The sequence below is a fragment of the Heterocephalus glaber genome, unplaced genomic scaffold, assembly GCF_053883595.1.
Source record: "Heterocephalus glaber isolate CG9 unplaced genomic scaffold, H.glaber_assembly_v1.0 deba00001805, whole genome shotgun sequence".
Taxonomy (NCBI): domain Eukaryota; kingdom Metazoa; phylum Chordata; class Mammalia; order Rodentia; family Bathyergidae; genus Heterocephalus; species Heterocephalus glaber.
This window is the reverse complement of record NW_028258480.1, coordinates 2,553,389-2,578,421: the sequence shown is the minus strand read 5'-3', so window position 1 is coordinate 2,578,421 and position 25,033 is coordinate 2,553,389. Positions and strand designations below refer to the sequence as shown.

The following is a 25,033-nucleotide window of genomic DNA, read 5'->3' as shown; positions in this document are numbered from 1 at the left end:
TGCTTTAAGCACACGGCTCTTCTGGAAACACACTCACTGACACACAGTAACATCATTTGTTGGCTGTCTCTTAGCCAGAAAATCTGTTAATCCAGCCAAAAACACATAAAGTTAACTGCCAAAACCAGCACATTATATTCAAGGATGGCAAAACCTACCACATCCTTTTGTTATCATGAGACATCTTGAGGACATTTCTTCTATTTATGGGCATCTTTGAGCCTGTTGTGCACATATTCACATTAACATGAGGTATAGAAAAGAACACTGTATTGTGTTTGCATACATCAATAGCCTTAAGGATGGTTTAGACAGCAGAACCCAGGATACTTTTACTCTTCACTCTGTATTTATTTCGGACACAGCATTTTTTCAATGTCAAACTTTTGCACAAGTGAGAGTATTACTGTCAGTGTTCACTTCAAATCAGAACCTGGGAAAGATCACAGAGGAAATTCTCCAGGGAAGGTGCATCCCACCAAGTTACAATCACAATGTTCCATCTTATTTGGCCTTGATTTTATCTTTGACTTTCAAGAATGCATTATTGACCTCCTTGTTCCACAGGCTGTAGACCATAGGGTTCAGCATGGGGATGACTATAGTGTAGAACACAGAGGAAATTTTATCAGTGTCCATGGAGTGACTGGATGTGGGCCGTAAGTACTTGAAGATGACTGTCCCATAGAAGATGGAGATGGTGGTGAAGTGGGAGGCACAGGTGGACAGAGCCTTGTGATGTCCTGCAGCTGAGTGCATTCTTAGGATGGTGACAAAAATGAAGAAGTAGGATGTTGAAATAACCAGGAAGGCAAAAAAGCTATGAAAGCTCACAAGATAAACAAGAATCAGCTCATTAGCCTGTTTGTTAGAGCAGGAGAAAGCCATGACTGGTGGGACATCACAGAAAAAGTGATGGATCAAGTTGGAGCTGCAAAAGGAGAGACTGAATGTGTCCCCAGTGTGGACTGAGGCATCCACAAATGAGATAACATAGCAGCCTATGACAAGACCACACACACATTTGTGGTCATGGTGGTGGTGTAGTGCAGGGGCTTGCACACGGCTGCATAGCGGTCATAGGCCATAGAGGCCAAGAGATAATTTTCTGAACAAATGAGGGTTGAAAACAGGAACATCTGAGCAGCACAAGCATTGTAGGAAATGACTTTGTTTCCTGTAAGGAGCCCAGTCATGACTGTGGGAGTGACAACAGAGGAAGAGCAAAAGTCCACCAGAGACAGGTTGCCCAGGAAATAGTACATGGGAGTGCGCAGACGAGGGTCCAGGAGGATCATCAGGATCATCCCCAGGTTCCCAGCCACAGTGATGGTGTAGATGAGGAGGAAGGTGATGAAGAGGGGAACCTGCAGGTGTGGGTCATCGTCAGTACCAGCAGGAGAAACTGGGTCACCTCTGTGCTGTTCTCCATCAGTGCTGTCCAGATCCTCTACATGTGCTGTAGCCAAGAGAAAGAAGAAAGAGAAATATAAAAAACTGAAATGAAACCAGAAATTGTAATTGCCACATATTTTCTGTTGTTGTAAATTAATTTGTACTTGAGGAGTCTCAAGAGAAATTATTTTCTTGAAAATCAAGCTGATTCTATTAATTGTATGCACATTTACATGGTTGCAGATCTGTGGAATTTTAATGGATCATGCATGTAATTTTTAAGAGTGTAAATTTATAAAGTTAGATACACAAATTTTAACAATGTGTGGATAAAACTACCATCAAATTTGCTCCTACTGAACACAATAGTATCTGACATTCCCATGTGCTCACATATTAAAACATGTAGGATGTTGAAATAACCAGGATGGCAAAATACTACAGGCACCTCAGCTATCCATTCAGTGTCTTCATCCAGCCACACTGCTATATTGTTTTGCTATGACATTGATATAGATTATTTTTATTTTTGTTAAATTTTGTTCGTATTTTGGGGGAAAGAATCATTGTCACCTTAATCTCCAGACTCTCTATGAAAGACATTTATAGCACAGGTTCACGTTTCCATTTCAAAGTATTTGGGAAATATTTTGTTCATAAAATAATTCATCTTAGGTATGGTTATGCCCTGTATTTGTATAAATTATAGTTCTGAGTAAATGCTTATGGAATGGAAGAGCTTACCAGTTTTCTGAATGAGGAGCAACAATCAGTACAGAGAGGATTCCCTCTGTCTCAAGTAATATTTTAATTTACCAACATCTCTAAGGCAGAGAGGGAAAAATAGGGAAGAGGACAATCACTTGGACCAAGTTCCATAGGCACCATGAATTCCTCTGTCCCCTTGGAAGAACAATGCTCCCCTCATCTAGAAAATAAACATGATGCGATTACTCTTCTCACATAAGTCACAGAAGTGCCTCTGTAAATAATAAGTCTCTGACTTACTTCTCCAAGAGCTTATCATTAAAAAGTCCATGAATATAACTTACTTAGAGGGATTTCCGTGGATGAGGCTGCAGGCTCCCAGCCAGTCCTCAGGTCAGAAGCTCTCCTGCACTGGTGACAGGGACTCTTTCTTGGATGTGTCAGTGACGTCCAATAGCAAAGGCAGCAATGTGTCCCTTCTCAACTGTTACCAGCCTGAGCCCTGTCGGGGTCCCGGAGGCTCCTATAGGAAGATTTGGGGACAATTATGAGCCACATCATCTCTGGAGATTTCCCCCTGAGGATACCTACAGTTCCTCATCCCAGTCTCTTAGAGGAGAAGACATTAAGCTGCCTGCAGGGACCATGATGGTATATTTTTAAAATAAATGGGTTTTACACTGATGAAGTAAAACATAAATCTTTCCCATAATACAGAGGTATTGATGTGCATGTGTATATGTATACCTTCTCTGATGTTTAAATTCTACCCATCTCCTTCTTCAAATACTTCTTGTTTCTTTACAGTGAAATTTTTCAATCCTTTACACCTTTCCAAATCTCTTAACACAGTAGTATAGTTAGTATTATTTCTTGAAATTGGGGAAAAGTTATAAAGTTTTTTACTACAGCTTTTTAAATTTGTCTGTATGATTAGTCAAAACTGAGTTGATTATATTTTCTAGTTTTTATTCATTAATGGTTCTTTCAATGTGATGAATTCCCTTTACAATTTCTTTAAAAAAACTTTTATTTTATACTACCTGTTTGCAGTATATGAATTTTCCACTCATCTTGGAGTGCATGTAGGTGCATGTAGATAACACAGCTTGTTTCTTTGTGACATCCCCATGCACTTCCCACCACCTCCCTCCCCACATCTCTAAATTCTCTTTTGTCCTTACTTCTGCTTATGTGATGTATTACATTTAATATATTGCATATGTTGAAACATATAAGCATCTCTGAGATGAAACCTACTTGGTCATAATGTATGATCTTTTTGAAAATGTGTTGCATTTTAGTCACCAATAGTATTCGGATTTTCCATCTATGTCCATTAAGCAGATTGGCCTGTAGTTTTCTTTTTTAATTGGGTCTTTATCTGGCTTGGGGATCTGAGTGCTACTTGGTGCCATGAAAGAATTTCAGTGTACTCTATTCCTTTCAATTTATTGAAGAGTTTAAGATTTATTGATGATATGACATCCTTAAATGTTAAATAGAATTCAGCAGTGAATTCCCCAGGTCTTGAGCTTTTTCTTAGTTGTTGGAGTTTTATTACTATCTCAGTTTCACAACATGAATTCTCAGCATTTTTGTCCTCTTAGGTTAGCTTTGGTACTTTACATGCATCCAGGAATCTGATCATTTCTTCATAATTTTCCAATTTATTGGAATACATATTTTTATAGGAGTAACTATCTTTTGGATTTCAATAGTGTTTTCTGTGATTTTGCTTTTTCATTTTTAACTGGACTGAGGTGAATCTTTTCTCTCTCATGGGAAGTTTGGTTAAGAGTTTATCTATTTTTGATTCTTTCACAGAGCAATTCCTTTGATTTGTGGATTCTTTGTATTGAGTTTCAGTCTCCATTTCATTTCCCCCCATCTTTGTTATTTTTTTCCTTAATTTTGATTTGGGCCAGGATTGTTTTTTCTCAAGTTTCATAGCATTCCTCATTAGGTTATTCATTTTAGATTGCTCTGTTTTCCAAATGTGATCACTGATTACAACAAACTTCCCCCTTAGGACTGCTTTGCTTGTATCCCAAATTTTCTGGTATGTCATACTGTCATTAACTTCCAGGTTTTTCAATTTTTTCTTGATTTCTTCTGTGATTCACTGTGTTTAGGATTGTGCTATTAGATTTCCAAGTGACTTTCAATTTTCTGTGGTTTCTTTTGAGTTTGATTTCTATTTTCATTACACAGTGATCTGATAGTAAACATGGGGTGATTTCAATTTGTTTATATATATTTAAGCAGGCTTTGTGGACTAACAGCTATTTTATAAAAAGTTCCATGAACTGCAGGAAAGAATGTAAGCTCTATTGTAGTAGACTGAAATAATCTGTGGATATCTACTAAGTCCATATGTTCAAGGGTGTTATTCAACTCTGATAGTTCTTTTTTGATTTTTTGTTTAATTAATCTCCTTGTGGAAGTGGAGTGTTAAGTTCCCCTACTATCATTGTATTAGTACTTATGTGATTTTGTTATGTTCTGCAGTAATTATATGAAGATAAGTGCCCCAGTATTCACTGCACAAATATTTGGAAGCATTATCTCTACCTGTTGAATTGTTACTTTAACTAGTATACAGAGACCTATTTGTTCCTACTGACCAATTTTAGGTTGACGTTTACATTGTCTAAGATTAAAATTCAAAGTCTTGCTAGTTTTCAGTGTCCTGATCCATGAAATATTGTTTCTGAGCCTTGATTTTCATCTATGAGTATCTTTTTGCATTAGATGAGTTTCTTGAATGCAGCAGACTGTTGGGTTCTGTGTTTTGATCCAGTCTCCCAATTTGTGTCTTTTGGTTTTAATCTGAGAAATCCAACATGGCAGAATAGAAGAGGATTCACCTCTGAGAGACTCAGAGAAGAGAGCATAAAATCGCAGGTAATTGGAAGAGAGGGAAGCACATATGCCTTGGTGGAAAAAATAAAAATAAAAGAAAGCATTTGAAAGAAGAGATGTGTACCTCAAAGAAAACATAAGCATAGGAGTTTACGAGAGGAAAGATATCTGGCAGGACTGGCCAGCATGGTCTCTACCCTTCCTTCCCATGGGGACAGCCATTTTTGAGAAGTTCCTAGCTAACCGGAAGATCCCTAGCAATGCAGCAGAGTCAGGCCTATCAAGAGAGACTTGGAGTTCACAGGCTCTTCATCTCTTGGTCTCCTCTCCAAATGCAGAGAATGCTGCAGCGTGGTGGCATTTTCCTCAGCCCACATAAAGAGGGAGTGATCCAGGATGGGAACTACTCCTTTCCCACCCACTTGTCTTCAGACAGATAGGTATCTGTGTGGGAGTCTACAATATTGGATCCTATGCATACTCAAGCCAAGGCCTGGAGCCTGTAGCATATCCCATGCCAACTGGGACATTCATCTGGCACACAGAGCTAACACAGGTCCAGTTTAATTTAAAACTTAGCACCCAACATTTGCTTGAGCCTATACCCAGTTCTCACTGCCCTGGTCCTATTCAGGATTCACCAGAGACTCAGTCTGACATGTAGCACCAGTGCCCAGGCAACCTGGACTTACACATGGTGTTCCCAGCCCATGTGAATCTCTGCCTGGTTCACCTGGACTGTGGCAGTATCCATTCAGCACCTAGGTGCTCCAGCTCCAGTCCGCACACCAGAATATCCACCCTATACACTGCCAGGTTCCAGGCACGATCCCTGCCTAACACAGTAGGCCAGTCCTCTGCCCAGTTTAGCAGCAAGGGCTAAGGGTCTGCCTGATTTGCCTGGTACTTTGGATGCCTGTGAGACAGTACCCAGAGCCTTGCCACCTTGCTGGGCCTGCAGAAATCTCCCTATGTTTGACTCAGGTGGATTTAGTTCTCTGGGAGTGCTGGGTGCACAGGAGCCTCCACCTGATGTCTGAGCCTGTCCCACAGCCACACCCACCTGAATACACATTGTGTAACCAGCCTTGGTCCCCAGCCAACAGGAATCCATGACAGAAGCCTCAGAACCAAGGCCCCACACCTTTCCTGGTCCAACACCACAGTCTGAACAGCTTCCACAGACAGGAGACTGAGGACAGAGGCCCCTTAAACCGAGTAGATGCCATCCACACTCACAGACTGTACAGAGGGCAAAGAGAAATATGACTCATAAGATTAAAAACTGCTAGCCCTGGAAGCAATTCTGGAATCCCTTCTTTGCTCCTTTTCAGGTACATTTTCATTGTTTACTGTAGTTTTTCTTCTGCCATCTTCGTGACCCTATGGTTGTTCTCCTTCACAAGTGTCTTCTGCCTGCCTCCATGTGCTTGTTTGGTTCAAAATGTTTATGGTAATTTCCATCCCATGAAAAACTTACAGTGAGTCCTCCTGCACCTTCTTCACCAGATCTGTCACTGTCTAACTTCTGACTCTGCATTAAAGTCAAAATGGCTATGAAAGGTAAAACCAAAGAAAGCAACCTGAGATGAAGAAACACCCCACCGCGCTGCCCCCCGTGCTGCTGTCTGTGCTTGGGCCTGTGGCCAAGGGCTTGCACTGCCTGCGCAAGTTGCCGTTGCTGTTGTCCTCGTTGTCCTCATCCAACGTGGTGTAGGGCACTGAGAGCCCGGGCTACTCTTCGTCGTTGTCCAGTGGCACCTGCATAGGCTAGGTGGGAGGTGGAGGCAGTGCTGCCTTCTTCAGCTTGGCAGACTGTGCCCCTGGGCAGAGCATCCCTGCACCCGTGGGCTACCCACCGATACCCCTGCTGTAGCACCCATTCCACCCATGCTGCTGGAAATTTGAGACCAAGGCCAGTACCTAAGGCCTCTACTACCTGATATCTGGCAGCTGCGCCACTCTGGATGGCTGGGGCCCCGGGACCCAGGCGCCATGGCCCAGCATGCCATGGAAGAGCTTCCCGTACAGCCCAGGCATCCAGGGACTGCACGAGGAATTCATTGACTCTTACCACTTCATATCCCCTTGTCCTGAGGAAGCAGCCATGAAAGGGAGGTGGTGTAGCAGATCGAGACTGTGGTGAAAGACCAGTGGCCCATGGGGGACATGCAGATATTTGGCAGCTTTGGCACAGATCTCTATCTTCCAATGAGTGGCAGAGATCTGGTGGTGTTTGGAGAATGGCAGCCTCCCCCTCTGCAGCTGTTGGAGCAAGTCCTGTGGAAGCACAGCATGGCAGAGCTGTGTTCCATCAACACCCTCGACAAAGCCACAGTGGTGATAGTCAAGCTCACAGATCAGGAGACTGAAGTTAAAAGTGGACATCAGCTTTAACATGGAGACTAGGGTCCAGGCAGTGGAGTTCATCAAGAAGTACATGAGGAAATACTCATTGCTGCCTTAGTTGATTTTCGTATTGAAACAGTTCCTTCTGCCGAGGGATCTGAAGGAAGTTCTTCCAGGTAGGATTAGCTCATTCAGCCTCATCTTAATGGCCACCAGCTTTCTACAGTTGCACTCAAGAATTGACGCCTAGAGAACTGATTAAAACTTTGGAATGCTTCTCATGGAATGTTTTGAACTGTATGGAAGAAATTTTAATTACTTGAAAACTTGTATTGGAATAAAAGAAGGAGGTGCCTATATTGCCAAAGAAGTGATCCTGAAAACCATGATCAGTGGGTACAGGCCGTCCATGCTGTGCCTGGAAACGACATTGGCTGGAGCTCCTACGGGGCAGTGCAGGTGAAGGAGGTGTTCAACTATGCCTAGATTGTCCTCAGCCACACCATGTCACCTCTCTCCAGGTCCTACCCCAACAGAGACTCAGAAAGTAGGAAGAATCATCAAGGTGACTCAGGAAGTGATTGACTACCGGAGGTGGATCCCAGAGAAGTGGGGCAGCAGAGTCCACCCACTGGTAGATCTGGACAACAGGATTAAGATGAAAGAGCAAATCTGCACGTGCAGTGGGGAGCAGACACAGGGCCAGGAGCTCGGGTCACCCTAAGCCAGTACCTGGCTTTGTCCCTGTGCACCCTGCACCATGCCCAGCATCTACCAATTCAGCTTGCAGCTGCCCATGGTGCTCATGGGCAGCTTGACCGCTGCCCTGCCCACGCCTAGCTCCAAGCCTCAGACCACTCCCTCCCCGATGGGATCATGAGGACCAGCAATCAGACCAGGTTTGCCAGCCCTTCTCCAACCCTCGGGGAGGTGCCTGTCCCTCGCAGGCAGGCTGGTGTGGAAAGGACTGCATCCTTGAAAGCTGGGCACCTCATGTCCTCCCCGGCCGTGCCCTCAGTGCCCCTCAACTTGCTGCCTAGCCCTTGCCTATACCACAAGCAGCACAGTGGCAGGAAGTTGTCCATGAAAGTTTCCCACGGCCACACCCAGGGAGGTGGCTATGGCTCGGTGAGCAGTGGAGGCATCTGGCCCCTGTGGGCAACTGGGGCCACCACCAGTACAACCACCCAGCTGGCGGGAGCTTCTGTTTCCTGTCATCAGAGCCATGGGGTCCAGGCTGTACCCACCTCTCCCGGCTGTAGGGCTGGAGGCCGGTGTGTTACTGCCCTTGCATTTTGTTTGAGACTTCAGAACTGTTTTTCTATGTAAGTATCGAAAACTTATGACTTGTGCAATAGTCAGATATTTTTTAATCTATATTTTCACATAAGTTATATTTAAGGGAAGAGGGAATTTTTTTTTAAACAAGTTTAGATACTTTCCCCAGTTGCATTTTCTAGGTTGGGTTCACTGTGTTGGCTGCTGTCGGATAAGCATCATCCTGAACACCATGACGGGAGGGTTGGAGTTCATTTGCTGTGTTTTCTTTTGGTCAGAGGCTCTGCAGTTTGTCAGGTCTGGGGCCTCCGACCCCATGCCTTGGTGCTGCCCTGGGATGCAGACCATCAGCTTCTTTGACTCCAAGTTCTAACGTATGGGTTTCGGTTCTTTCAAACTAGACAACAAATCTAGCATTTACAGTGCCAGAAGTATAACTTTCTAGGGGGAAGAGGTGGTCACATGAGAAAATCCCAAAAGCAGTGTGACCCTGGAATGCCTGTCAAGCTCCCGGCATGGCCTGTGGTGATGGCCTGGGGACACTGTGGACAGTGGCGCCCTGGTTAGGAATGTGGAGAAAGGAAATCCATTGATTCTGTTGAGGAATCTGTCTAGCAGGATGCCTTCATTCTGTTAAGAGCAAATACTTGAGAAGTACCTCTGCCATGCAGCCACTGGGTGTGCTTCCAAATGTCCTGGAGGGCACAGCCAGCTGGCACAGAGCATGCACACAGGTGTGCTGCACAAGTGTACTCTGCCACTGCATCCACTGTCCTTCTACCTTTTTTTTTTTGGTACCAGGGATTGAACTCAGGTCCTTCCGTTTGCTAGGCGGGGGGCGGAACCACTGAGCTAAATCCCCAACCCCAACTCTCTACCTTTTTTTGAACGTGAATACATCCACGCACCAAGCCTGAGTTTTCCAGTGCTGCAGCTGCCCGGGGAGGTGGCTGCATCATGCAGGCCCCCTGCCTCCCTGCCTCTCAAGAGAAGTGAGACCAGCCCTGTGGCCAGTGCTGAAGTGGGGTGGCTGCACCACAGGTTCAAGGTCAGCGCTCCTGGTCCCGTTGTGGTGGATGGATGAATTGGCCTGGCTGCCACAGGGTCGTGCACGACAGGCTTAACAGAGATACCATGTTTAGATTTTTTTGCTGTGCAGACAACAATGTGGAACATAAAATTGACATATTATTATGTAAAGTTTTTCTATTCTTTGATTTTTAATAAACTTTGGAAAGTAAAAAAAAAAAGAAAAAGAAACAGTAAAGATGACTTCCTGAGAGAGAAGCCCCAGTGGTTTCACTAGTGAATTTACCCAAACAAATGTTCCATAATTGAATAAGACCATAACACAGAAGGAGCCAGCCAGGGTTTTATTAGATCCCTATCCTGCTGCCATCAATTGCTACAAATGTGGAGGTTACAGTAATGCGAACTGATTCCTTCACAGTTCTATGAACCAGAAGTCTGCACTCAATGGTCTTTCAGGGCCATGGGCTCTGAAGGACTCTCCACTTCCTGCCTCCTCCATCCATCAAATAGTAGTTATTCGATGTCATTTGCCACTTAACGAGTCGTGGCTTTTAAGGAAAAAAAAAGAAAAACAAGAGGTTTGAGGTGATCCATGTGATGATGGGATTTCCAGGAAATCCTTTTGTCTGCAAGTGGGAAGTGTGAGAATGTAGGGAAAAGCATTTTGGCAAATCCTGAAATGAGCATTGTCTCTTCAAATGCGCCGAATGTTGATCCAGAAGGTTTTGTTCTGGAGGATTTACTGTCACGACCAATGTGTCAAGGGCCCAGTGTGTTTGCACAATTAGTCATAAACCTCTGTATTTTTTCATACATTGAACAAGTATTTATGGAGACCCTACAGTGAAATAGAGATGTTTTCAGCTACTGGTCATCGTGTTATGAAAATCAGATAAAACCACTGCTCTTGTGGAGTTTGCATTCTCTTTGGGGAAGGTAAATAAACAACACATAAGCATGTATAGTAGTGAATGGCTGACAACAAGTGCAGAGAATGATTTCTAAATAGGGGACAGGCTACTTGATGACAGGAACCTGAGCAGCTGAAGAAGGTGGACAAGGAAGGCCTCCATGACAGGATCCCATGGAGTCAGGGTACTGAATGGAGTGAGAACCTCCACATCAGGAAGAGCAAGTGCAAAGGGCCTGTGGCATGAGTTTGGTTGAATTTGTAAGTAAATGGCAAAAAAAAGATTAATGAAAAAGAAGAGGGGGAAAACAGTAGTAAGGGGAAATGCAACTGAACAAAAGTACAAAATACCAGGAAGCATTATCTTGGGTGTGTTTGTAGGTTTAATTTTTAATCTGAAAGTGTAGTAATATATACATAAATTAAAAACATGAGCATATTTCTGACATTTTCTTATCTTTTTTGTCCTTTTGAAAATCAAAATATGAAGATGTTAGATGTAGCAAATGACAGTGAAAAAGAAATCCTAATTCATATGAGATGCGAGATTTACACATTGCCCACTGAAATATGGAAAGGGAAACTTTTTCATTTTATAAAAATCATATTTTTTCAAAGTAAGACTCTAGCATATTATCACAAAATGAAGTCTTAACAAATATTGTATTTATTGCACAAATCAAATGTTCAATTGTAACTTTTAAACACTAGGGTTTAGGTAGGGATCTCAAATGAAAAGAATCAACAAAATACTTGTAGATATGAAAGCAGATTTTTATTAAGGGCATCGTGGGATATGACAGGGAGAGAGTGAAGTCCCTTGATGCTTGCTCAACAATCCCAAGGATAAGGGTGACAGGGGCTCACTGATTCTGAGCTACAGGCCTGGGACAGAGGAGGGGAAGGGCCTAGTGACAGTGTGGGAGCCCAAAGACCAAGAAGAGGTACAGGGCATTCACTGGTGTCTAAGAGTTTCAGAAGGTGAATGCCTTAGAGGTCATGATAGAGAAAATTTAAAGTACAGGTTAATTATTAAGGTACCTGAAGTAGAACAAGTAATGCATTCCTTTTTGCTTTATCTTTCCTGTAACTCTTGTTGTTTAAGGTGATGGCTAACTGACCCTTTGACCTGTAACCTAGCTGTAGATAACATTTAACCTGGAGAAAAACAAAGTAGAAATGTTTGGGTAGTTGACAATGTACGTGTTTTAAGTGCCATCTGTTTGTTATTTGTCTGTGATTATAACCATTAATAGGAACGAGCTATAAAAGGGAAAGAGAAATTTTACTGACTAAGACCACCAGGAATGAGGTAATGGCTAAAAGAAGATATAAAAGGAAATGTTAAAACAAAGGATGGCATGGACTCCGACCAGACCAGTTTCTGGTAGTCCTGCCTGCTTGCAAGTAAACTTTTATTATTTTACTTGAATTCTGTGTCTCTGTGTATTTCTTTCCTTGATTCTGGAACAGTCAGAGAGGGAGAGAGAGAGAGAGAAAACTTGCCCTACAGTGAAGGGAACAGATCTTCCTTATTAACCCACTGCTTTAAATACTAAACTCTGCTGGAAACACACTCACAGACACACAGTAAGATCATTTCCTGGCTACCTACATACACCTTAATCAAGCGAAATGAACACATAAATTTAACTGCCACAAAGAGTACATTATGTTCAAGTCTGGAAAAATCTATGACATCCATTTCTATTTGTCATCACAAGACCACTGTGGACATGGCTTCTATTTATGAGCATCTTTTTGCCTCTTGTACACAGGTCTGCAATGACGTGAGGCATGCAAAGGAAGACCTGTATTATGCATGGACATTTCAACATCCTTAAGGATGTTTTAGACAGCTGACCTCAGATAGCTTAATATTTCAAACTCTGTATTTGTTTCTCAACATGGAATTTTTTTCATGTCAAAAGGTTTTTGCACCAGTTAGAATATTACTTCAAAAATTGAAAGTTAGTGTGGGCCTCAAAATGGAGCACAGCACCTGGAGAACTGAGAAGGAAATACTCCAAGGATAGTGCACCTCACAAAGTTTTAATCTAATCCTACAGCTTATTTTTCCTTGATAAAATGAATGCATGCTTGACCTTTAAGAATGCACTCTTGACCTCCTTGTTCCTCAGGCTGTAGACTATAGGGTTCAGCATAGGGACCACCATAGTATAGAACACAGAGGCAATTTTATCAGTGTCCATGGAGTGTCTGGAGCTGGGTTGTAAGTACATGAAAATACCAGGCACATAGAAGATGGAGACAGAAGTGAGGTGAGAGGAACAGGTGGACAGAGCCTTGTGATATCCTGCAGCTGAGTGGATCCTTAGGATGGTGCCAAAAATGAAGATGTAGGATGTTAAAATAACCAGAATGTGAAAAAAGATTTGGAAGCTCACAAAATAAAGAAAAAACAGCTCAGTAACCTGTTTGTCAAAGCAGGAGAGAGCCATGACTGCTGGAACATCACAGAAAAAGTGATGAATGAAGTTGGAGTTACAAAAGGAGAGACTGAATGTGTTTCCAATTTGAATGCAGGCATTCAGGAATGAGATGGCATAGCAGCCTATGAGGAGACTTACACACATATTTGTGGTTATGGTGGTGGTGTAGTGCAGGGGTTTGCACACTGCTGCATAGTGGTCATAGGCCATGGAGCTCAAGAAGTAATTTTCTGCACAAATGAGGGCTACAAACAGGAATATCTGAGCAGCACAGGCATTGTAGGAAATGACCTTGTTTCCTGTCAAGAGCACAGTCATGACCATGGGAGCGACAACTGAGGAGGAGGAAAAGTCCACCAGAGACAGGTTACCCAGGAAACAGTACATGGAAATGTGCATACAAGGGTCCAGGAGGATCAGCAGGAGCATCCCCAGGTTCCCAGCCACAGTGATGGTGTAGATGAGGAGGAAGGTGATGAAGAGGGGAACCTGCAGGTGTGGGTCATCGGTCAGTCCCAGGAGGAGGAACTCAGTCACCTGTGTCATGTTCTCCATCAGTGCTGTCCAGAACCTCTAAATTCACTATAGCAATGAGAAAGAGTAATAGAAAAGCAGAGAAATTGACTTAATTGTATGACCTCAAGGTGCATACATTTAGCTATAAATGTCTCTAGTTTCTCATTCTTTATGGCTGAGTAGTACTCCCTTTTGTAAAAAACCCCATATCTTTATCCATTCACCAGCTGATGGGCAATTGGGCTCTTTCCTGGTTTTAGCTGTTACACACTCTCCCACTATAAACATAGATGCACATATATGGCAGTGGTATGATCCTTTTAATTCTTTTGTGAGAATACCCAGAAGTGGAAGAACTGGGTCAAATGGGACCTCTAATCCTATCTTTTATGATGGACCATGAGGCCATACTCTTAAATTAAATAAATAGAACACACATGTAAAAACATTTTCTCTGGTTTGAGAAACTGTAAGTGTAAATTAGGATCAAAATGTAGAATAGATAATGTGAAAAAGGAAGATAAGGCCCAAGTGGAAGGAGCAGTGGGAGGGGTAGGGGAAGGGAAAGGAATAAATATGAGAAAAGGAAAAAATGGAAACAAAGTTTTTGTAAACAGGGGAATGGTTGAGGGGTGGAAGGAAGGGCAGGGGAATGGGGGAAAATAAGAAACAAGATACATCATGTAAAGGTACAAATTCCCAATGATGAATCTCATCATATTCTATACCTAAAATGTACCAATAAACTTAAAGGACCAAAAAAAATCACATGAAGTAAATATCAAAGTTAAAAAATTACAAAAACAGAGAAATTGAATTAAAACTGGAAAATATAAGTACAATATGATTTCTGTCATTGTGTCCCTATTCTTGGAAATCAAATTTATTCCACTTACTTGCACATAGAATTATATGGTGTCCAACCAGAAGAATTGCAGTGGGTCATGTAGGTGATTTGTCAACATGTCAATTTATAAACAGAGATGTGCACAATTTAATTACCTGAAGATAACTGTGCAGAGGCGTCTATCAGACCAAGCACCTCTTCAGGATACAGTGAAAGCTGACTTCCCCATCCTCACCACGGAGAACTGCCGCCCACAGGGCAGACATGTGTTCCTGTCTCCCATCAGCTGTATCGTGAACTGGGTGTCAGGTGGGATCAAATCAAGTAGAATTTACCTTGATTGAAGGTACAATTATTTTATAATATTTTGCTTGAATCAGATCTTGTGTGATATGTAAAATTTCTTAGTAAAATTGTGTCCTTTAGAATTATCTACATCAATAAATAACTATTTTCTACTACCCTTTCCCCGTAAAATTTTAGCAAGTGTATTTTAAGAGCAAATCTCATGAAGGTACCATACTCACCAATCTGAAAATACCCAACTATGTTAGTCTAAAATTTTCATTTTTAAAATGTTTTTATCACTATGTGTTTGCAGTACATGCACTTTACAATCATCTTGGGGAGTGGGTCCATGTTGTACACCATACAGCTTGGTTCTTTGTTTCTAATCTCCATCCTCCTCACTCCTACCCCCTTTCCTCCACCTCTAAATTCCCTTTCCTCATTTTCATAATGACCTCAATGAATGTAAACATATTAAGTCATAAACAAGAGGGAAGATTCATCATGTCAACACAGTTATTTTACCATGTACTGTGTTCTACAACTAAGGATAAGTGCTTTATACAGTAATGGCACGTGTATAGCTAATGTTTGTACATGACCCACAAGGAAACTAAAGAACTGAAAAGTTGTGTTAACCCTCAAGATTGCAGAGAGCTTATGGGATAAATCCAAGCTCCAAGGATTAAAACTGTCTTCCCAGAATAAGGAACTCAGATTTTGCTAGGTCATTTAAACCATTTTGTATTTTAATGAAGAATTACATTTGTTGTGTCTCTGTTTGGAGATATACAGTGAGAAAGATGTCACTAATTGTTGAAAGCATCATCTTTCTCTATTTTTATTCATTTTGGAGGAGGTTAATAAGTATATTTTGTTGTGAATCACAGAAATGCATTTGATAGATATCTTGATATTTGTAACCCAGGTTCACCTCACCATTTAATTTTTGAAAACATCTCTAGTTTTAAACAATTTTTAATAACTATAGTTAGGCCCCTGCTTTTGCATACATTACATTTTTATTTATTTATTTATTTTTTGGTACTGGGGATCGAGCTTAGGTCCTTGCACTTGCGCAGCAGTCAGCAAAACTACTGAGCTAAATCCCTGGCCCATAAATTACATTCCTAACAAATGTTTATGGGCTATAGAAGCTTACCAGTTTGCTGGAATAGAAAGAAGAGTCAATCCAGAATAGTAACTATGAAATCACAAAAACTTCCATGGAGACTCACTCTCAGAGGAGACCCCTCTCTCAGTCGATGGACAAAATGTTCCCCCTGCTTTAAGGCAGGGAGGGAAAAGTGAGACAGAACATTAACATAGATCAAGTTCCAATCTATCATGGATGCTCTCTGTGCCACTGGAAGAATCACTTTCCTTTTCCTTATATATAAAATAAGTAAGACAAGAGATTCATTCTCTCTCATAATACTCAGAAATGCATCTAAACATTGCACGGTCTGTAGACCTTTTCTCAAAGGACTTATTATCTAAAAGTCCATCAAGAACTTTTTTCACTTTAAGTGTTTCCCTGACCTAGGATCCTACCTCCCAGTAAATCCTCAGTCAGAAGCAGTCTGTGTGGAGAGGCAATGACTCTCATTCAGGTGGAGAAATGACACCTAGTGGAGCATGAAGTATAACATGTACTTCTAGAAAGATTTCATCTTGGGTTCTGTTGGGATCCCAGGCCCTTTACAGTACACCCTGGAGATGATTACAGAAACATGTGCTCTCTGGGGAATTCTCCTGAGAATACCTACAGACTAGCTCATCTCACTCTCTTAGGAAAGAAATCATTAAACTGCCTAAGGGGACCAAGACAGTTATTGTACTTTAAAAACGAAATGTAATTGACAAAGGAAAATGGAAAGTAAACATTTTACACATGAATCAATTACCCTGAGTTGTATCTATGCATGTATAACTCCTGTAAAGTTTAAATCAGTTTTAAAAAGTCTGCTTCCTAAAATAGTTTTCATTTCTTTACAGTGAAGTCTTTCAAAGTTCTGTCATCTTATTTTGCAATTATACAGTAAATAATTGTTATCTACATAACTCATGAAAAACACAATAGGCTGGGCCCTGGCCTTTCTGCTATACAATGGGCCATGCTTCGACTTGCAAAGTGACGCATGATCTTTCTACCTTCGGTGGGCCATTGAGTTTTCTTCTGTGAATGAAGTCAGCATTTTTGGGAGATTTACAAATTTTACAGATGTGCGCTCCCAAAACACAGAAATACCCAGGCTCTAGACTCCATCTTCCATCTCTCTGGAAGGCCCACACTCTCTATTCTTTGAGTGTGTACTCACATTCTGCCCATCCAACCTCTTCATGACTCTCACAAAATGGGATCTACAGTTCTCCTACTGTGCACAGCCTTCCAAAGTTTCCTGCTCCGCAAAATAACCATTGCTCAAAGTTTCATCCACCCCTCCTACCCTGTACTCTGGTGTCTCTGGTAACCACTGTTCAACTCCCTTCTTTCAACATCAACTTCTTAGATTCCACAAATGAGTGAGAGCATTCACTACTTGTCATTCTAACCTGGCTCATTTCCTTAGCACAATGACTTTCAGTTACACCCATGTCGTCCCAGTGATGGGATTTCATTCTTTTTATGCCTGAAGAGTGTAAAATGCTCTACAGCTTCTACTTTTTTTCCCACTCATCAGCTGTTGGATCCTGAGATTGTTTCCATTTCTTGAGGTGAGGATCCTCATGAGCATACACAGTTCATGTCTTATGCATTTACACTGAGTAATGGGATAGCTGGATCGTGTTTTAGTTCTGTTCTTTATTTTGAAGAATAGCCATCCAGATTTCCACAAAGCTATACTAATTTCCATTTCACCAACAGTGTGCAGGGCTTCCCTTTTCTCCACATCATTGCCAGCCCTGCTTAATGTTTAGTACTTTTTTAAAAGCCATATTTTTTCTGGAACAACTCAATGTTACTTTGACTGGCACTTCCCCAGTGATTTCTAAGGTTGATCCATTTTTCATATGTCAGTTGGTCTCTTTGTGTCTTCTTTTGACTGATGTCTGTATAGCTCCACTGCTCAATTTTAATCAGATTATTTTCTACATGGACATTTAAAATCATTTTTTAAATGTATAATTTTGTGCATATAGTAATTGCTGCAAATAACCACCAATGGACTCCTTATTTGCTATGTAATACATGTTTTTTTGGTGTGTGTGTGTGTGTGTGTGTGTGTATGTTTGGCTTTTTTTATTGGTACATTTTAGGTACACAACACAATTACATTTCTCATTGGGAATTGTAACTTTACATAACTCATCTTGGTTATTTTTTCCCCATTCCTAGCCCTCCCTTCACCCCCTCCAGCCTTCCCTATTTACAAAGACCTTATTTCCAATTTTTCCATTTCTCAGCATTTTTCCTTTCCCTTCTTTCCTTTCCCCTGCCCCTCCCACTACCCATACCCCTTTGGACCTTTTCTTCCTATTTTGCATTATCGATTATTCATTCTAATCTTTGGTACCTTTTAGGTATACAATATAATAACATTCATCATTGGAAATTTGCACCTTTACATGATCTCTCTTGGTTCTTAGTTTACACCCTTGCCCAGCCCTCCCTTCAACCCCTCCATTCCTCCCTATTTACAAAGATTTTGTTCCTATTTTTCCATTTTCTCATATTAATCCCATTCCCTTCCATCCTTTCCCCTAGCCTTCCCACTTCCTTCCCCTTTGCCTCTTTTCTTCCTATCTCACATTACCTATTATATATTTTATTCCTTATTTACACTTTCAGTTTCTCACACCAGAGAAACTATTTGGTATTTATACATGTGTGTCCTATTTATTTCACTTAAGAATATCACCCCAATATGCATCCACTTAGCTATAAATGTCTCTAATTTCTAATTTTTTATGGCTGAGTAGTACTCCATTTTATTAAAAAAAACACATTTTCTTTATCCAGTCTCCAATTGATGGGCATTTGGGCTGTTTCCAAGTTTTAGCTAACACAAACTATGTTGCTATGAACATAGGTGCACATATATCACTGTGGTATGTTTCTTTTAATTCTTTGGGGAAGATGCCCAGCAGTGGAATAGTGGGGTCAAATGGGACTTCCAGTCCTAGTTCTTTGAGGTATCTTCATACTGATTTCCACAGTGCTTGCACCAGTCTACATTCCCACCAGCAGTGGAGCAGGGTCCCTCTTTCCCCACAGCCCTGCCAGCATTTGTTATTGGTTGATTTCATGATAGCAGCCATTCTTTCTGGAGTGAGGTGGGATCTCAGCGTTGTTTTCATTTGCATCTCTCGAATGACCAGTGATGGTGAACATTTTTTCATGTATTTATTTGCTATTTCTACTTCTTTGTGTGAGAAATGTCTGTTCATTTCAGATGCCCATTTTCAGATTGGGTCTTTCAATTTGGGAGGTCTGATCTTTTGAATTTCTTTATAGATTCGAGATAGTAGACCTATGTCTGAGGAAGAGCAGGTGAACATCTTTTCCCACATTGTGGGTTGTCTCTTCACACTGCTGGTGATTTCTCTTGCTGTGCAGAAGCCTTTTAATAAGAAGAGATCCCACTTGTTGATTGTTTGTGCTAGTTCACAGGCAACTGAGGTTTTGTTCATAAAATCTTTTCCTACACCGATGTCTTCAAGGGTTCTACCTAACCTCTGTTCCAACTGGTTCAGAGTTTCTATTTTAATATTTAGATCTTTAATCCATTTGGATTTTAGTTTAATGCATGGCAAGAGAAATAGGTCTAGTTTTAATCTTTGGCAAGTTGAAGCCCAATTTTTCCAGAACCATTTGTTAAAGAGGCTATCTTTCCTCCAGTGAGGGTGTTTGGCTCCTTTGTCGAAGATGAGATGGCTGAGTGTGTCTGGCTTTGTTTCTGCATCTTCTAATCTATTCCACTGGTCCTCAGGTCTGTTCCTTTGCCAGTACCATGCTGTTTTTAATCACAGCAGCTTTGTAGTATAGTTGCAGGTTGGGGATTGGGATACCCCCTACCATGTCTCTGTTACCTAGAATTGCTTTTGCTATTCTGGGTCTCTTCTTATTCCAAATGAATTTTTGGATTGTTTTCTCGAGGTCTATGAAGTATGCTGCTGGGATCTCAATTGGAATTGCATTAAATCTATATAGCAGTTTTGGAAGTATGGCCATTTTCACTATATTAATCCTTCCTACCCAGGAACAGGGCATGTCTGTCCATTTTCTGGTATCATCTTCAATCTCTCTTTTCAGAGTGCCATAGTTTTCAGAGAAGAGGACTTTGATTTTTTTTGTTAGGTTGATTCTTAGGTATTTCAGTTTTTTGGATGCTACTGTGAAAGGAATTATCTGCCCTATTTCTCTCTCAGTGAGTCTGTCATTGGTGTAGAGGAATGCTATTGATTTTTGTGTGTTGACCAGCTATTTGACTGAATTTGGTTATTAAGTCTAGAAGACTTTTGGTGGAGTTCTTGGGGTCTTCTGTATAGAGTATCATGTCATCTGCAAATAATGACAATTTGACTTCTTCATTTCCTATCTTTATTCATTTTTTTTCTTTCTCTTGTCTAATTGCTGTGGCTAATGTTTCCAGAACTATATTGAACAAGAGTGGTGATAGTGGACATCCTTGTCTTGTTCCTGATTTTAGTGTGAAGAATTTCAGTTGTTGACCATTTAGTATGATATTGGCTGTTGGTTGTTCATAGACAGCTTTTATCAGTTTGAGGTAGAAACCATCTATTCCAATTTTTTGTAGGGTTTTTATCATAAATGGATGTTGGATTTTTGTCAAATGCTTTTTCTGCATCTATGGAGATGATCATATGGTTTTTGTCCTTGGCTCTATTGATATAGTGTATTATATTGATTGATTTGCATCTATTGAACCATCCCTGCATCCCTGGGGTGAATCCCACTTGATCGGGGTGAATAATCTTCTTGATGATCTTCTGCATTCTGTTTGCCAGTACCTTATTAAGGATTTTTGCATCTATGTTCATTAGTGAGATTGGCCTATATTTCTCCTTTTCAGTTGGGTCTTTCTCCGCTTTGGGGATCAAGGTGATGCTTGCTTCCAGGAATGATTTTGGGAGTATTGCTTCCCTTTCAATTTCATTGAAGAGTTTAAACAGTATTGGCAGCAATTCCTCTCTAAATGTCTTGCAGAATTCAGCAGTGAAGCCATCAGGGCTTGGGCTTTTCTTAGTTGATAAATTTTCAATTACATTTTCAATTTCATTGGTTGATATTGGGTTGTTCAGAATGTTTAGGTCTTCTTTGTTCAACTTTGGTAATTCATATGTATCTAGGAATCTGTCCATTTCTTCTGTGTTGTGCATCTTATTGGCATATAGGTTCTGGAAATAGGTATTGATGATCCTCTGAATTTCTGCTGGGTCTGTTGTCATTTCACCCTTTTAACTGCATGGATTTGGGCCTTTTCTTTCCTTTTTCTGATAAGTTTATCTAAGGGTTTGTCAATTTTGTTGATTCTTTCAAAGAACCAACTCTTGACTTCAGTGATTTTTTTGTATTTTTCTCTTAGTCTCCATTGCATTGATTTCTCCTCTGATCTTTATAATTTCTTCCCTTGTATGAGCTTTGGGGTTGTCCTGCTCTTCTTTTTCTAGAAGCTTGAGGTTCAGCATCAGGTTGTTTAATTGGGCTCTTTCTGTTTTCCTAATATGCGTATTCACTGCTATGAATTTCCCTCATAAGACTGCTTTCATTGTGTCCCATAGATTCCGATATGTTGTATTGTCATTGTCATTTTATTGAAGGAACTGTCTGATTTCTTCTTTAATTTCCTCTGTGACCCATTGGTTATTCAGAAGTGTGTTGTTCAATTTCCATGTGTTTATGAAAGTTTTCCAGTTTCTCTTGCTATGGATCTCCAATTTCATTGCACTATGGTCTGGTAATATACAGGGGATATCTTCAATTCCTTTGCACTTACTTAACCATGTTCTATGTGTGAGTATGTGGTCTATTTTTGAGAATGACCCATGTGCAGCTGAGAAGAATGTGTATTCTGATTTTGTGGGGTGGAAGACTCTGTAAACATCTGTTAAGTTCATTTGTTCAAGAGTTCGATTGAGTTCTAGTATTTCATTACTTATTTTTAGTCTAGTTGATCTATCTCTTTGTGACAGTGGGGTGTTGAGGTCCCACATTACAATTGTATTAGTGCATATATGACTTTTCATGTCCGTTAGTATTTGTTTTATATAGTTGGGTGCACTAGTGTTTGGTGCATAGATATTTATGATTGTCATCTCTTCCTCTTGGATTTTCCCTTTACAAGGATGTAGTGTCCTTCTTCATCTCTCTTAATCAGTGTTGGTTTGAAATCTACTTGATCTGCCAAGAGGATAGCTACTCCTGCTTTTTTTCGGGTTCCTGTCCCATGGAATATTGTTTTCCACCCTTTAACTTTCAGCCTATGAGTTTCATTTTGAAGTAAGTGTGTTTCTTTTATGGTGCATATTGTTGGATTTTTCCTCTTGACCTATTCTGCCAGTCTATTTCTTTTGATTGGTGAATTGAGACCATTAACATTGATGGTTATAACTGAAATATATTGACTTGTCATTGCCATAACTTTTTCTTTTTGTTGGGTTCTCCCCCTTTATATTTAATTTCTTGTCATGCCAGATGGGTTCATTCTGCTTTGCTTCCTGGGGTTGTGATCCTCAATGTCTGTTCCTAGGATATTGTGTAAAATTCTTTGGAGTACTGGTTTGGTATTCACGAAGTTCCTAAGGTGCTGTTCATCATGAAAGTATCTTATTTCTCCATCAATTTTGAAAGATAGTTTTGCAGGGTACATCAATCTGGGTTGGAGGCTGTTTTCTTTCAGGGCTTGGAATATGTCACTCCAAGCTCTTCTTGCCTTGATGGTTTGTGTTGAGAAGTCTGCTGTGATTCTAATGGGCTTTCCTTTGTATGTGATTTGTTTCTTTTCTCTGACTGCTTGTAGAATTTTGTTCTTCTGTTGTGTTTCTGGAATCTTAACAATTATATGCCTATGTGTAGATTTTGTTTTTGATCAAGGCTATTTGGAGTCCTATATGCCTCCCTTATCTGTATGTCAAGCTCTTTTCCCCTGCTTGGGAAGTTTTCTGCCATTATTTCTGTGAAGAGATTTTTTTATGTCATCTCCTCTCTCTCCTGTTTCTTCATTGTTTCCATTCAGTCTTATGTTATTCTTCTTTACATCATCTAGCAGCTGCTGGATTGATTTCTCATGTTTCCTTATAATTCTGAAGCAATTTTTCTTTTCCTGATCACTAATTGCAATCTTATCTTCTATATCTGAAATTCTGTCCTCACATTGGCTCATTCTGCTGTGTAGACTTTCAATGGAGTTTTTCATGTCCTGGAAATCTATTTGCATCTGTTTTATGGATTCCATTTGTTTCTTATGTTGGGATTCCTTCATGTTCCTGAGCTCCTCTCTAGATTTATTAATCATGTCTTGCACTAGGGGCACAATTTCTCCTGTTATCTGAGAAATTATTTCTGATTTCATTTTTTCCAGATCCCTTTTGTTGCCAGTTCAGTGGGTCCAGGTGGTTGAGTATCAGAGTGTTCCATCTCATTTCCCTTTGGGGTTGCTGTAGGTGATCTGGAAGTCTGGTTTTGAGACTTATTTATGTGTTTTCTCATTTCGACTTGGGCGGGGGGTTGTTAGCACCTGCATGGATTACCTCCTCTGAGCTGGGAGAAGTGGGACAGGGGCCAGGAGCAGTGGTAGGGATGGTGACCCAAAAGCCCTTTCCTGTGGGCTGGGAGCAGCAGGAGAGATGGTGGCTGGGAAACTCCTTCCTTTGGTCCAGGAGCAGTGAGATGCTGGCTCAGAAGCCCTTACCTCTGGGCTGGGAGCGGTGGAAGGGATGGTGGCCTAAAAGCCCCCTCCTCTGGGCCAGGAGTAGCAGGACAGAAGGTGCCCCAAAAGCCCTTTCCTTTGGGCTGGGAGCAGCGTGAGGGATGGTGACTGGGAAGTCCCTTCCTCTGGACTAGGAGCAGTGGGATGGTGGCTCTGAAGCCCCTACCTCTGGTCCAGGAGCACCAGAACTCAGTACCTTGGTCTGGTGGTCTGGTGTCTTCTGTGTCTTTGTAGTGTGGAACCAGGTAGCTGCCTGTCTACAGTGGGGTGATTCAGCATCTTCCCCAGGACTCGGGACCTCTGTAGGGCATGCACAGACCTGTCTGTCTGCAGCGGGCTGATTTGGCATGTTCTGTGCCACTTGGGACCTCGGCAGTGCGTGGGCAGTCCTGCCAGTCTGCAGTGGGGTGATTTGGCATCTTCTGCACGACTTGGGACCTCAGTAGGGCGTGCACAGACCTGTCTGTCTGCAGTGGGCTGATTCAGAGTGTTCCGTGCCACTCGGGACCTCGGTAGGGCATGCACTGACCTGCCTGTCTGCAGCAGGCTCACTACTCACTTTCTTGGAATTAATCAAGAAAATGAGAGGAGTCAAAATGGCAGCAAGGGAAAGCTGGAGCAGTCCTGGAGACACTGGCTTGAGACTGTTAACTTTGATGGTTATAAAAAACATATTGACTTGTCATTGGCATGACGTTTTCTTTTTGTTGAGTTCTCCCCCTTTATATTTAATTTCTTGTCATGCCAGATGGGTTCATTCTGCTTTGCTTCCTGGGGTTGTGATACTCAATGTCAGTTCCTAGGATATTGTGTAAAATTCTTTGGAGTGCTGGTTTGATATTCATGAAGTTCCTAAGTTGCTCTTTGTCATGAAAGTATCTTATTTCTCCATCAATTTTGAAAGATAATTTTTCAGGGTACATCAATCTGGGGTGGAGACTGTTTTCTTTTAGGGCTTGGAATATGTCACTCTAAGCTCTTCTTGCCTTGATGGTTTGTGTTGAGAAGTCTGCTGTGATTCTAATGGGCTTTCCTTTGTATGTGATTTGTTTCTTTTCTCTGACTGCTTGTAGAATTTTGTTCTTCTGTTGAGTTTCTGGAATCTTAACAATTATATGCCTATGTGTAGATTTTTTTTGATCAAGGCTATTTGGAGTCCTATATGCCTCCCTTATCTGTATGTCAAGCTCTTTTCCCCTGCTTGGGAAGTTTTCTGCCATTATTTCTGTAAAGACTTTTTTTATGTCTTCTGCACTCTCTCCTGTATCTTCATTGACTCCAATCAGTCTTACGTTATTCTTCTTTGCATCATCTAGCAGCTGCTAGATTGATTTCTCATGTTTCCTTACAATTTTGAAGCAATTTTTCTTTTCCAGGTCATTAATTGCAATCTTATCTTCTATATCTGAAATTCTGTCCTCCCATTGGCTCATTTTGCTTTGTAGACTTTCAATGGGATTTTTCATCTCCTGGAAATCTGTTTTCATGTGTTTTACGG

General features: G+C 41.1%; 1 protein-coding gene and 2 pseudogenes across 1 annotated transcript; 1 reads left to right on the top strand and 2 right to left on the bottom strand.

Moving 5' to 3' along the window:
• Window positions 1-504: 504 nt before the first annotated feature.
• On the bottom strand, window positions 505-1,432 carry LOC101725798 (olfactory receptor 5B2-like; annotated as a pseudogene).
• A 5,124-nt stretch (window positions 1,433-6,556) lies between these two features.
• LOC101726154 (terminal nucleotidyltransferase 4A pseudogene) lies at window positions 6,557-8,579 on the top strand (annotated as a pseudogene).
• A 4,021-nt stretch (window positions 8,580-12,600) lies between these two features.
• LOC101726518 (olfactory receptor 5B2-like) lies at window positions 12,601-13,545 on the bottom strand. Its single transcript, XM_004869834.3, has one exon. The coding sequence runs from the start codon at window positions 13,543-13,545 to the stop codon at window positions 12,601-12,603; it is 945 nt and encodes a 314-aa protein (XP_004869891.2).
• Window positions 13,546-25,033: the final 11,488 nt, after the last annotated feature.

Bases quoted from the DNA above. Each gene is read 5' to 3' on its own strand.
- LOC101726518 (XM_004869834.3), bottom strand. From the start codon at position 13,545: ATGGAGAACATGACACAGGTGACTGAGTTCCTCCTCCTGGGACTGACC.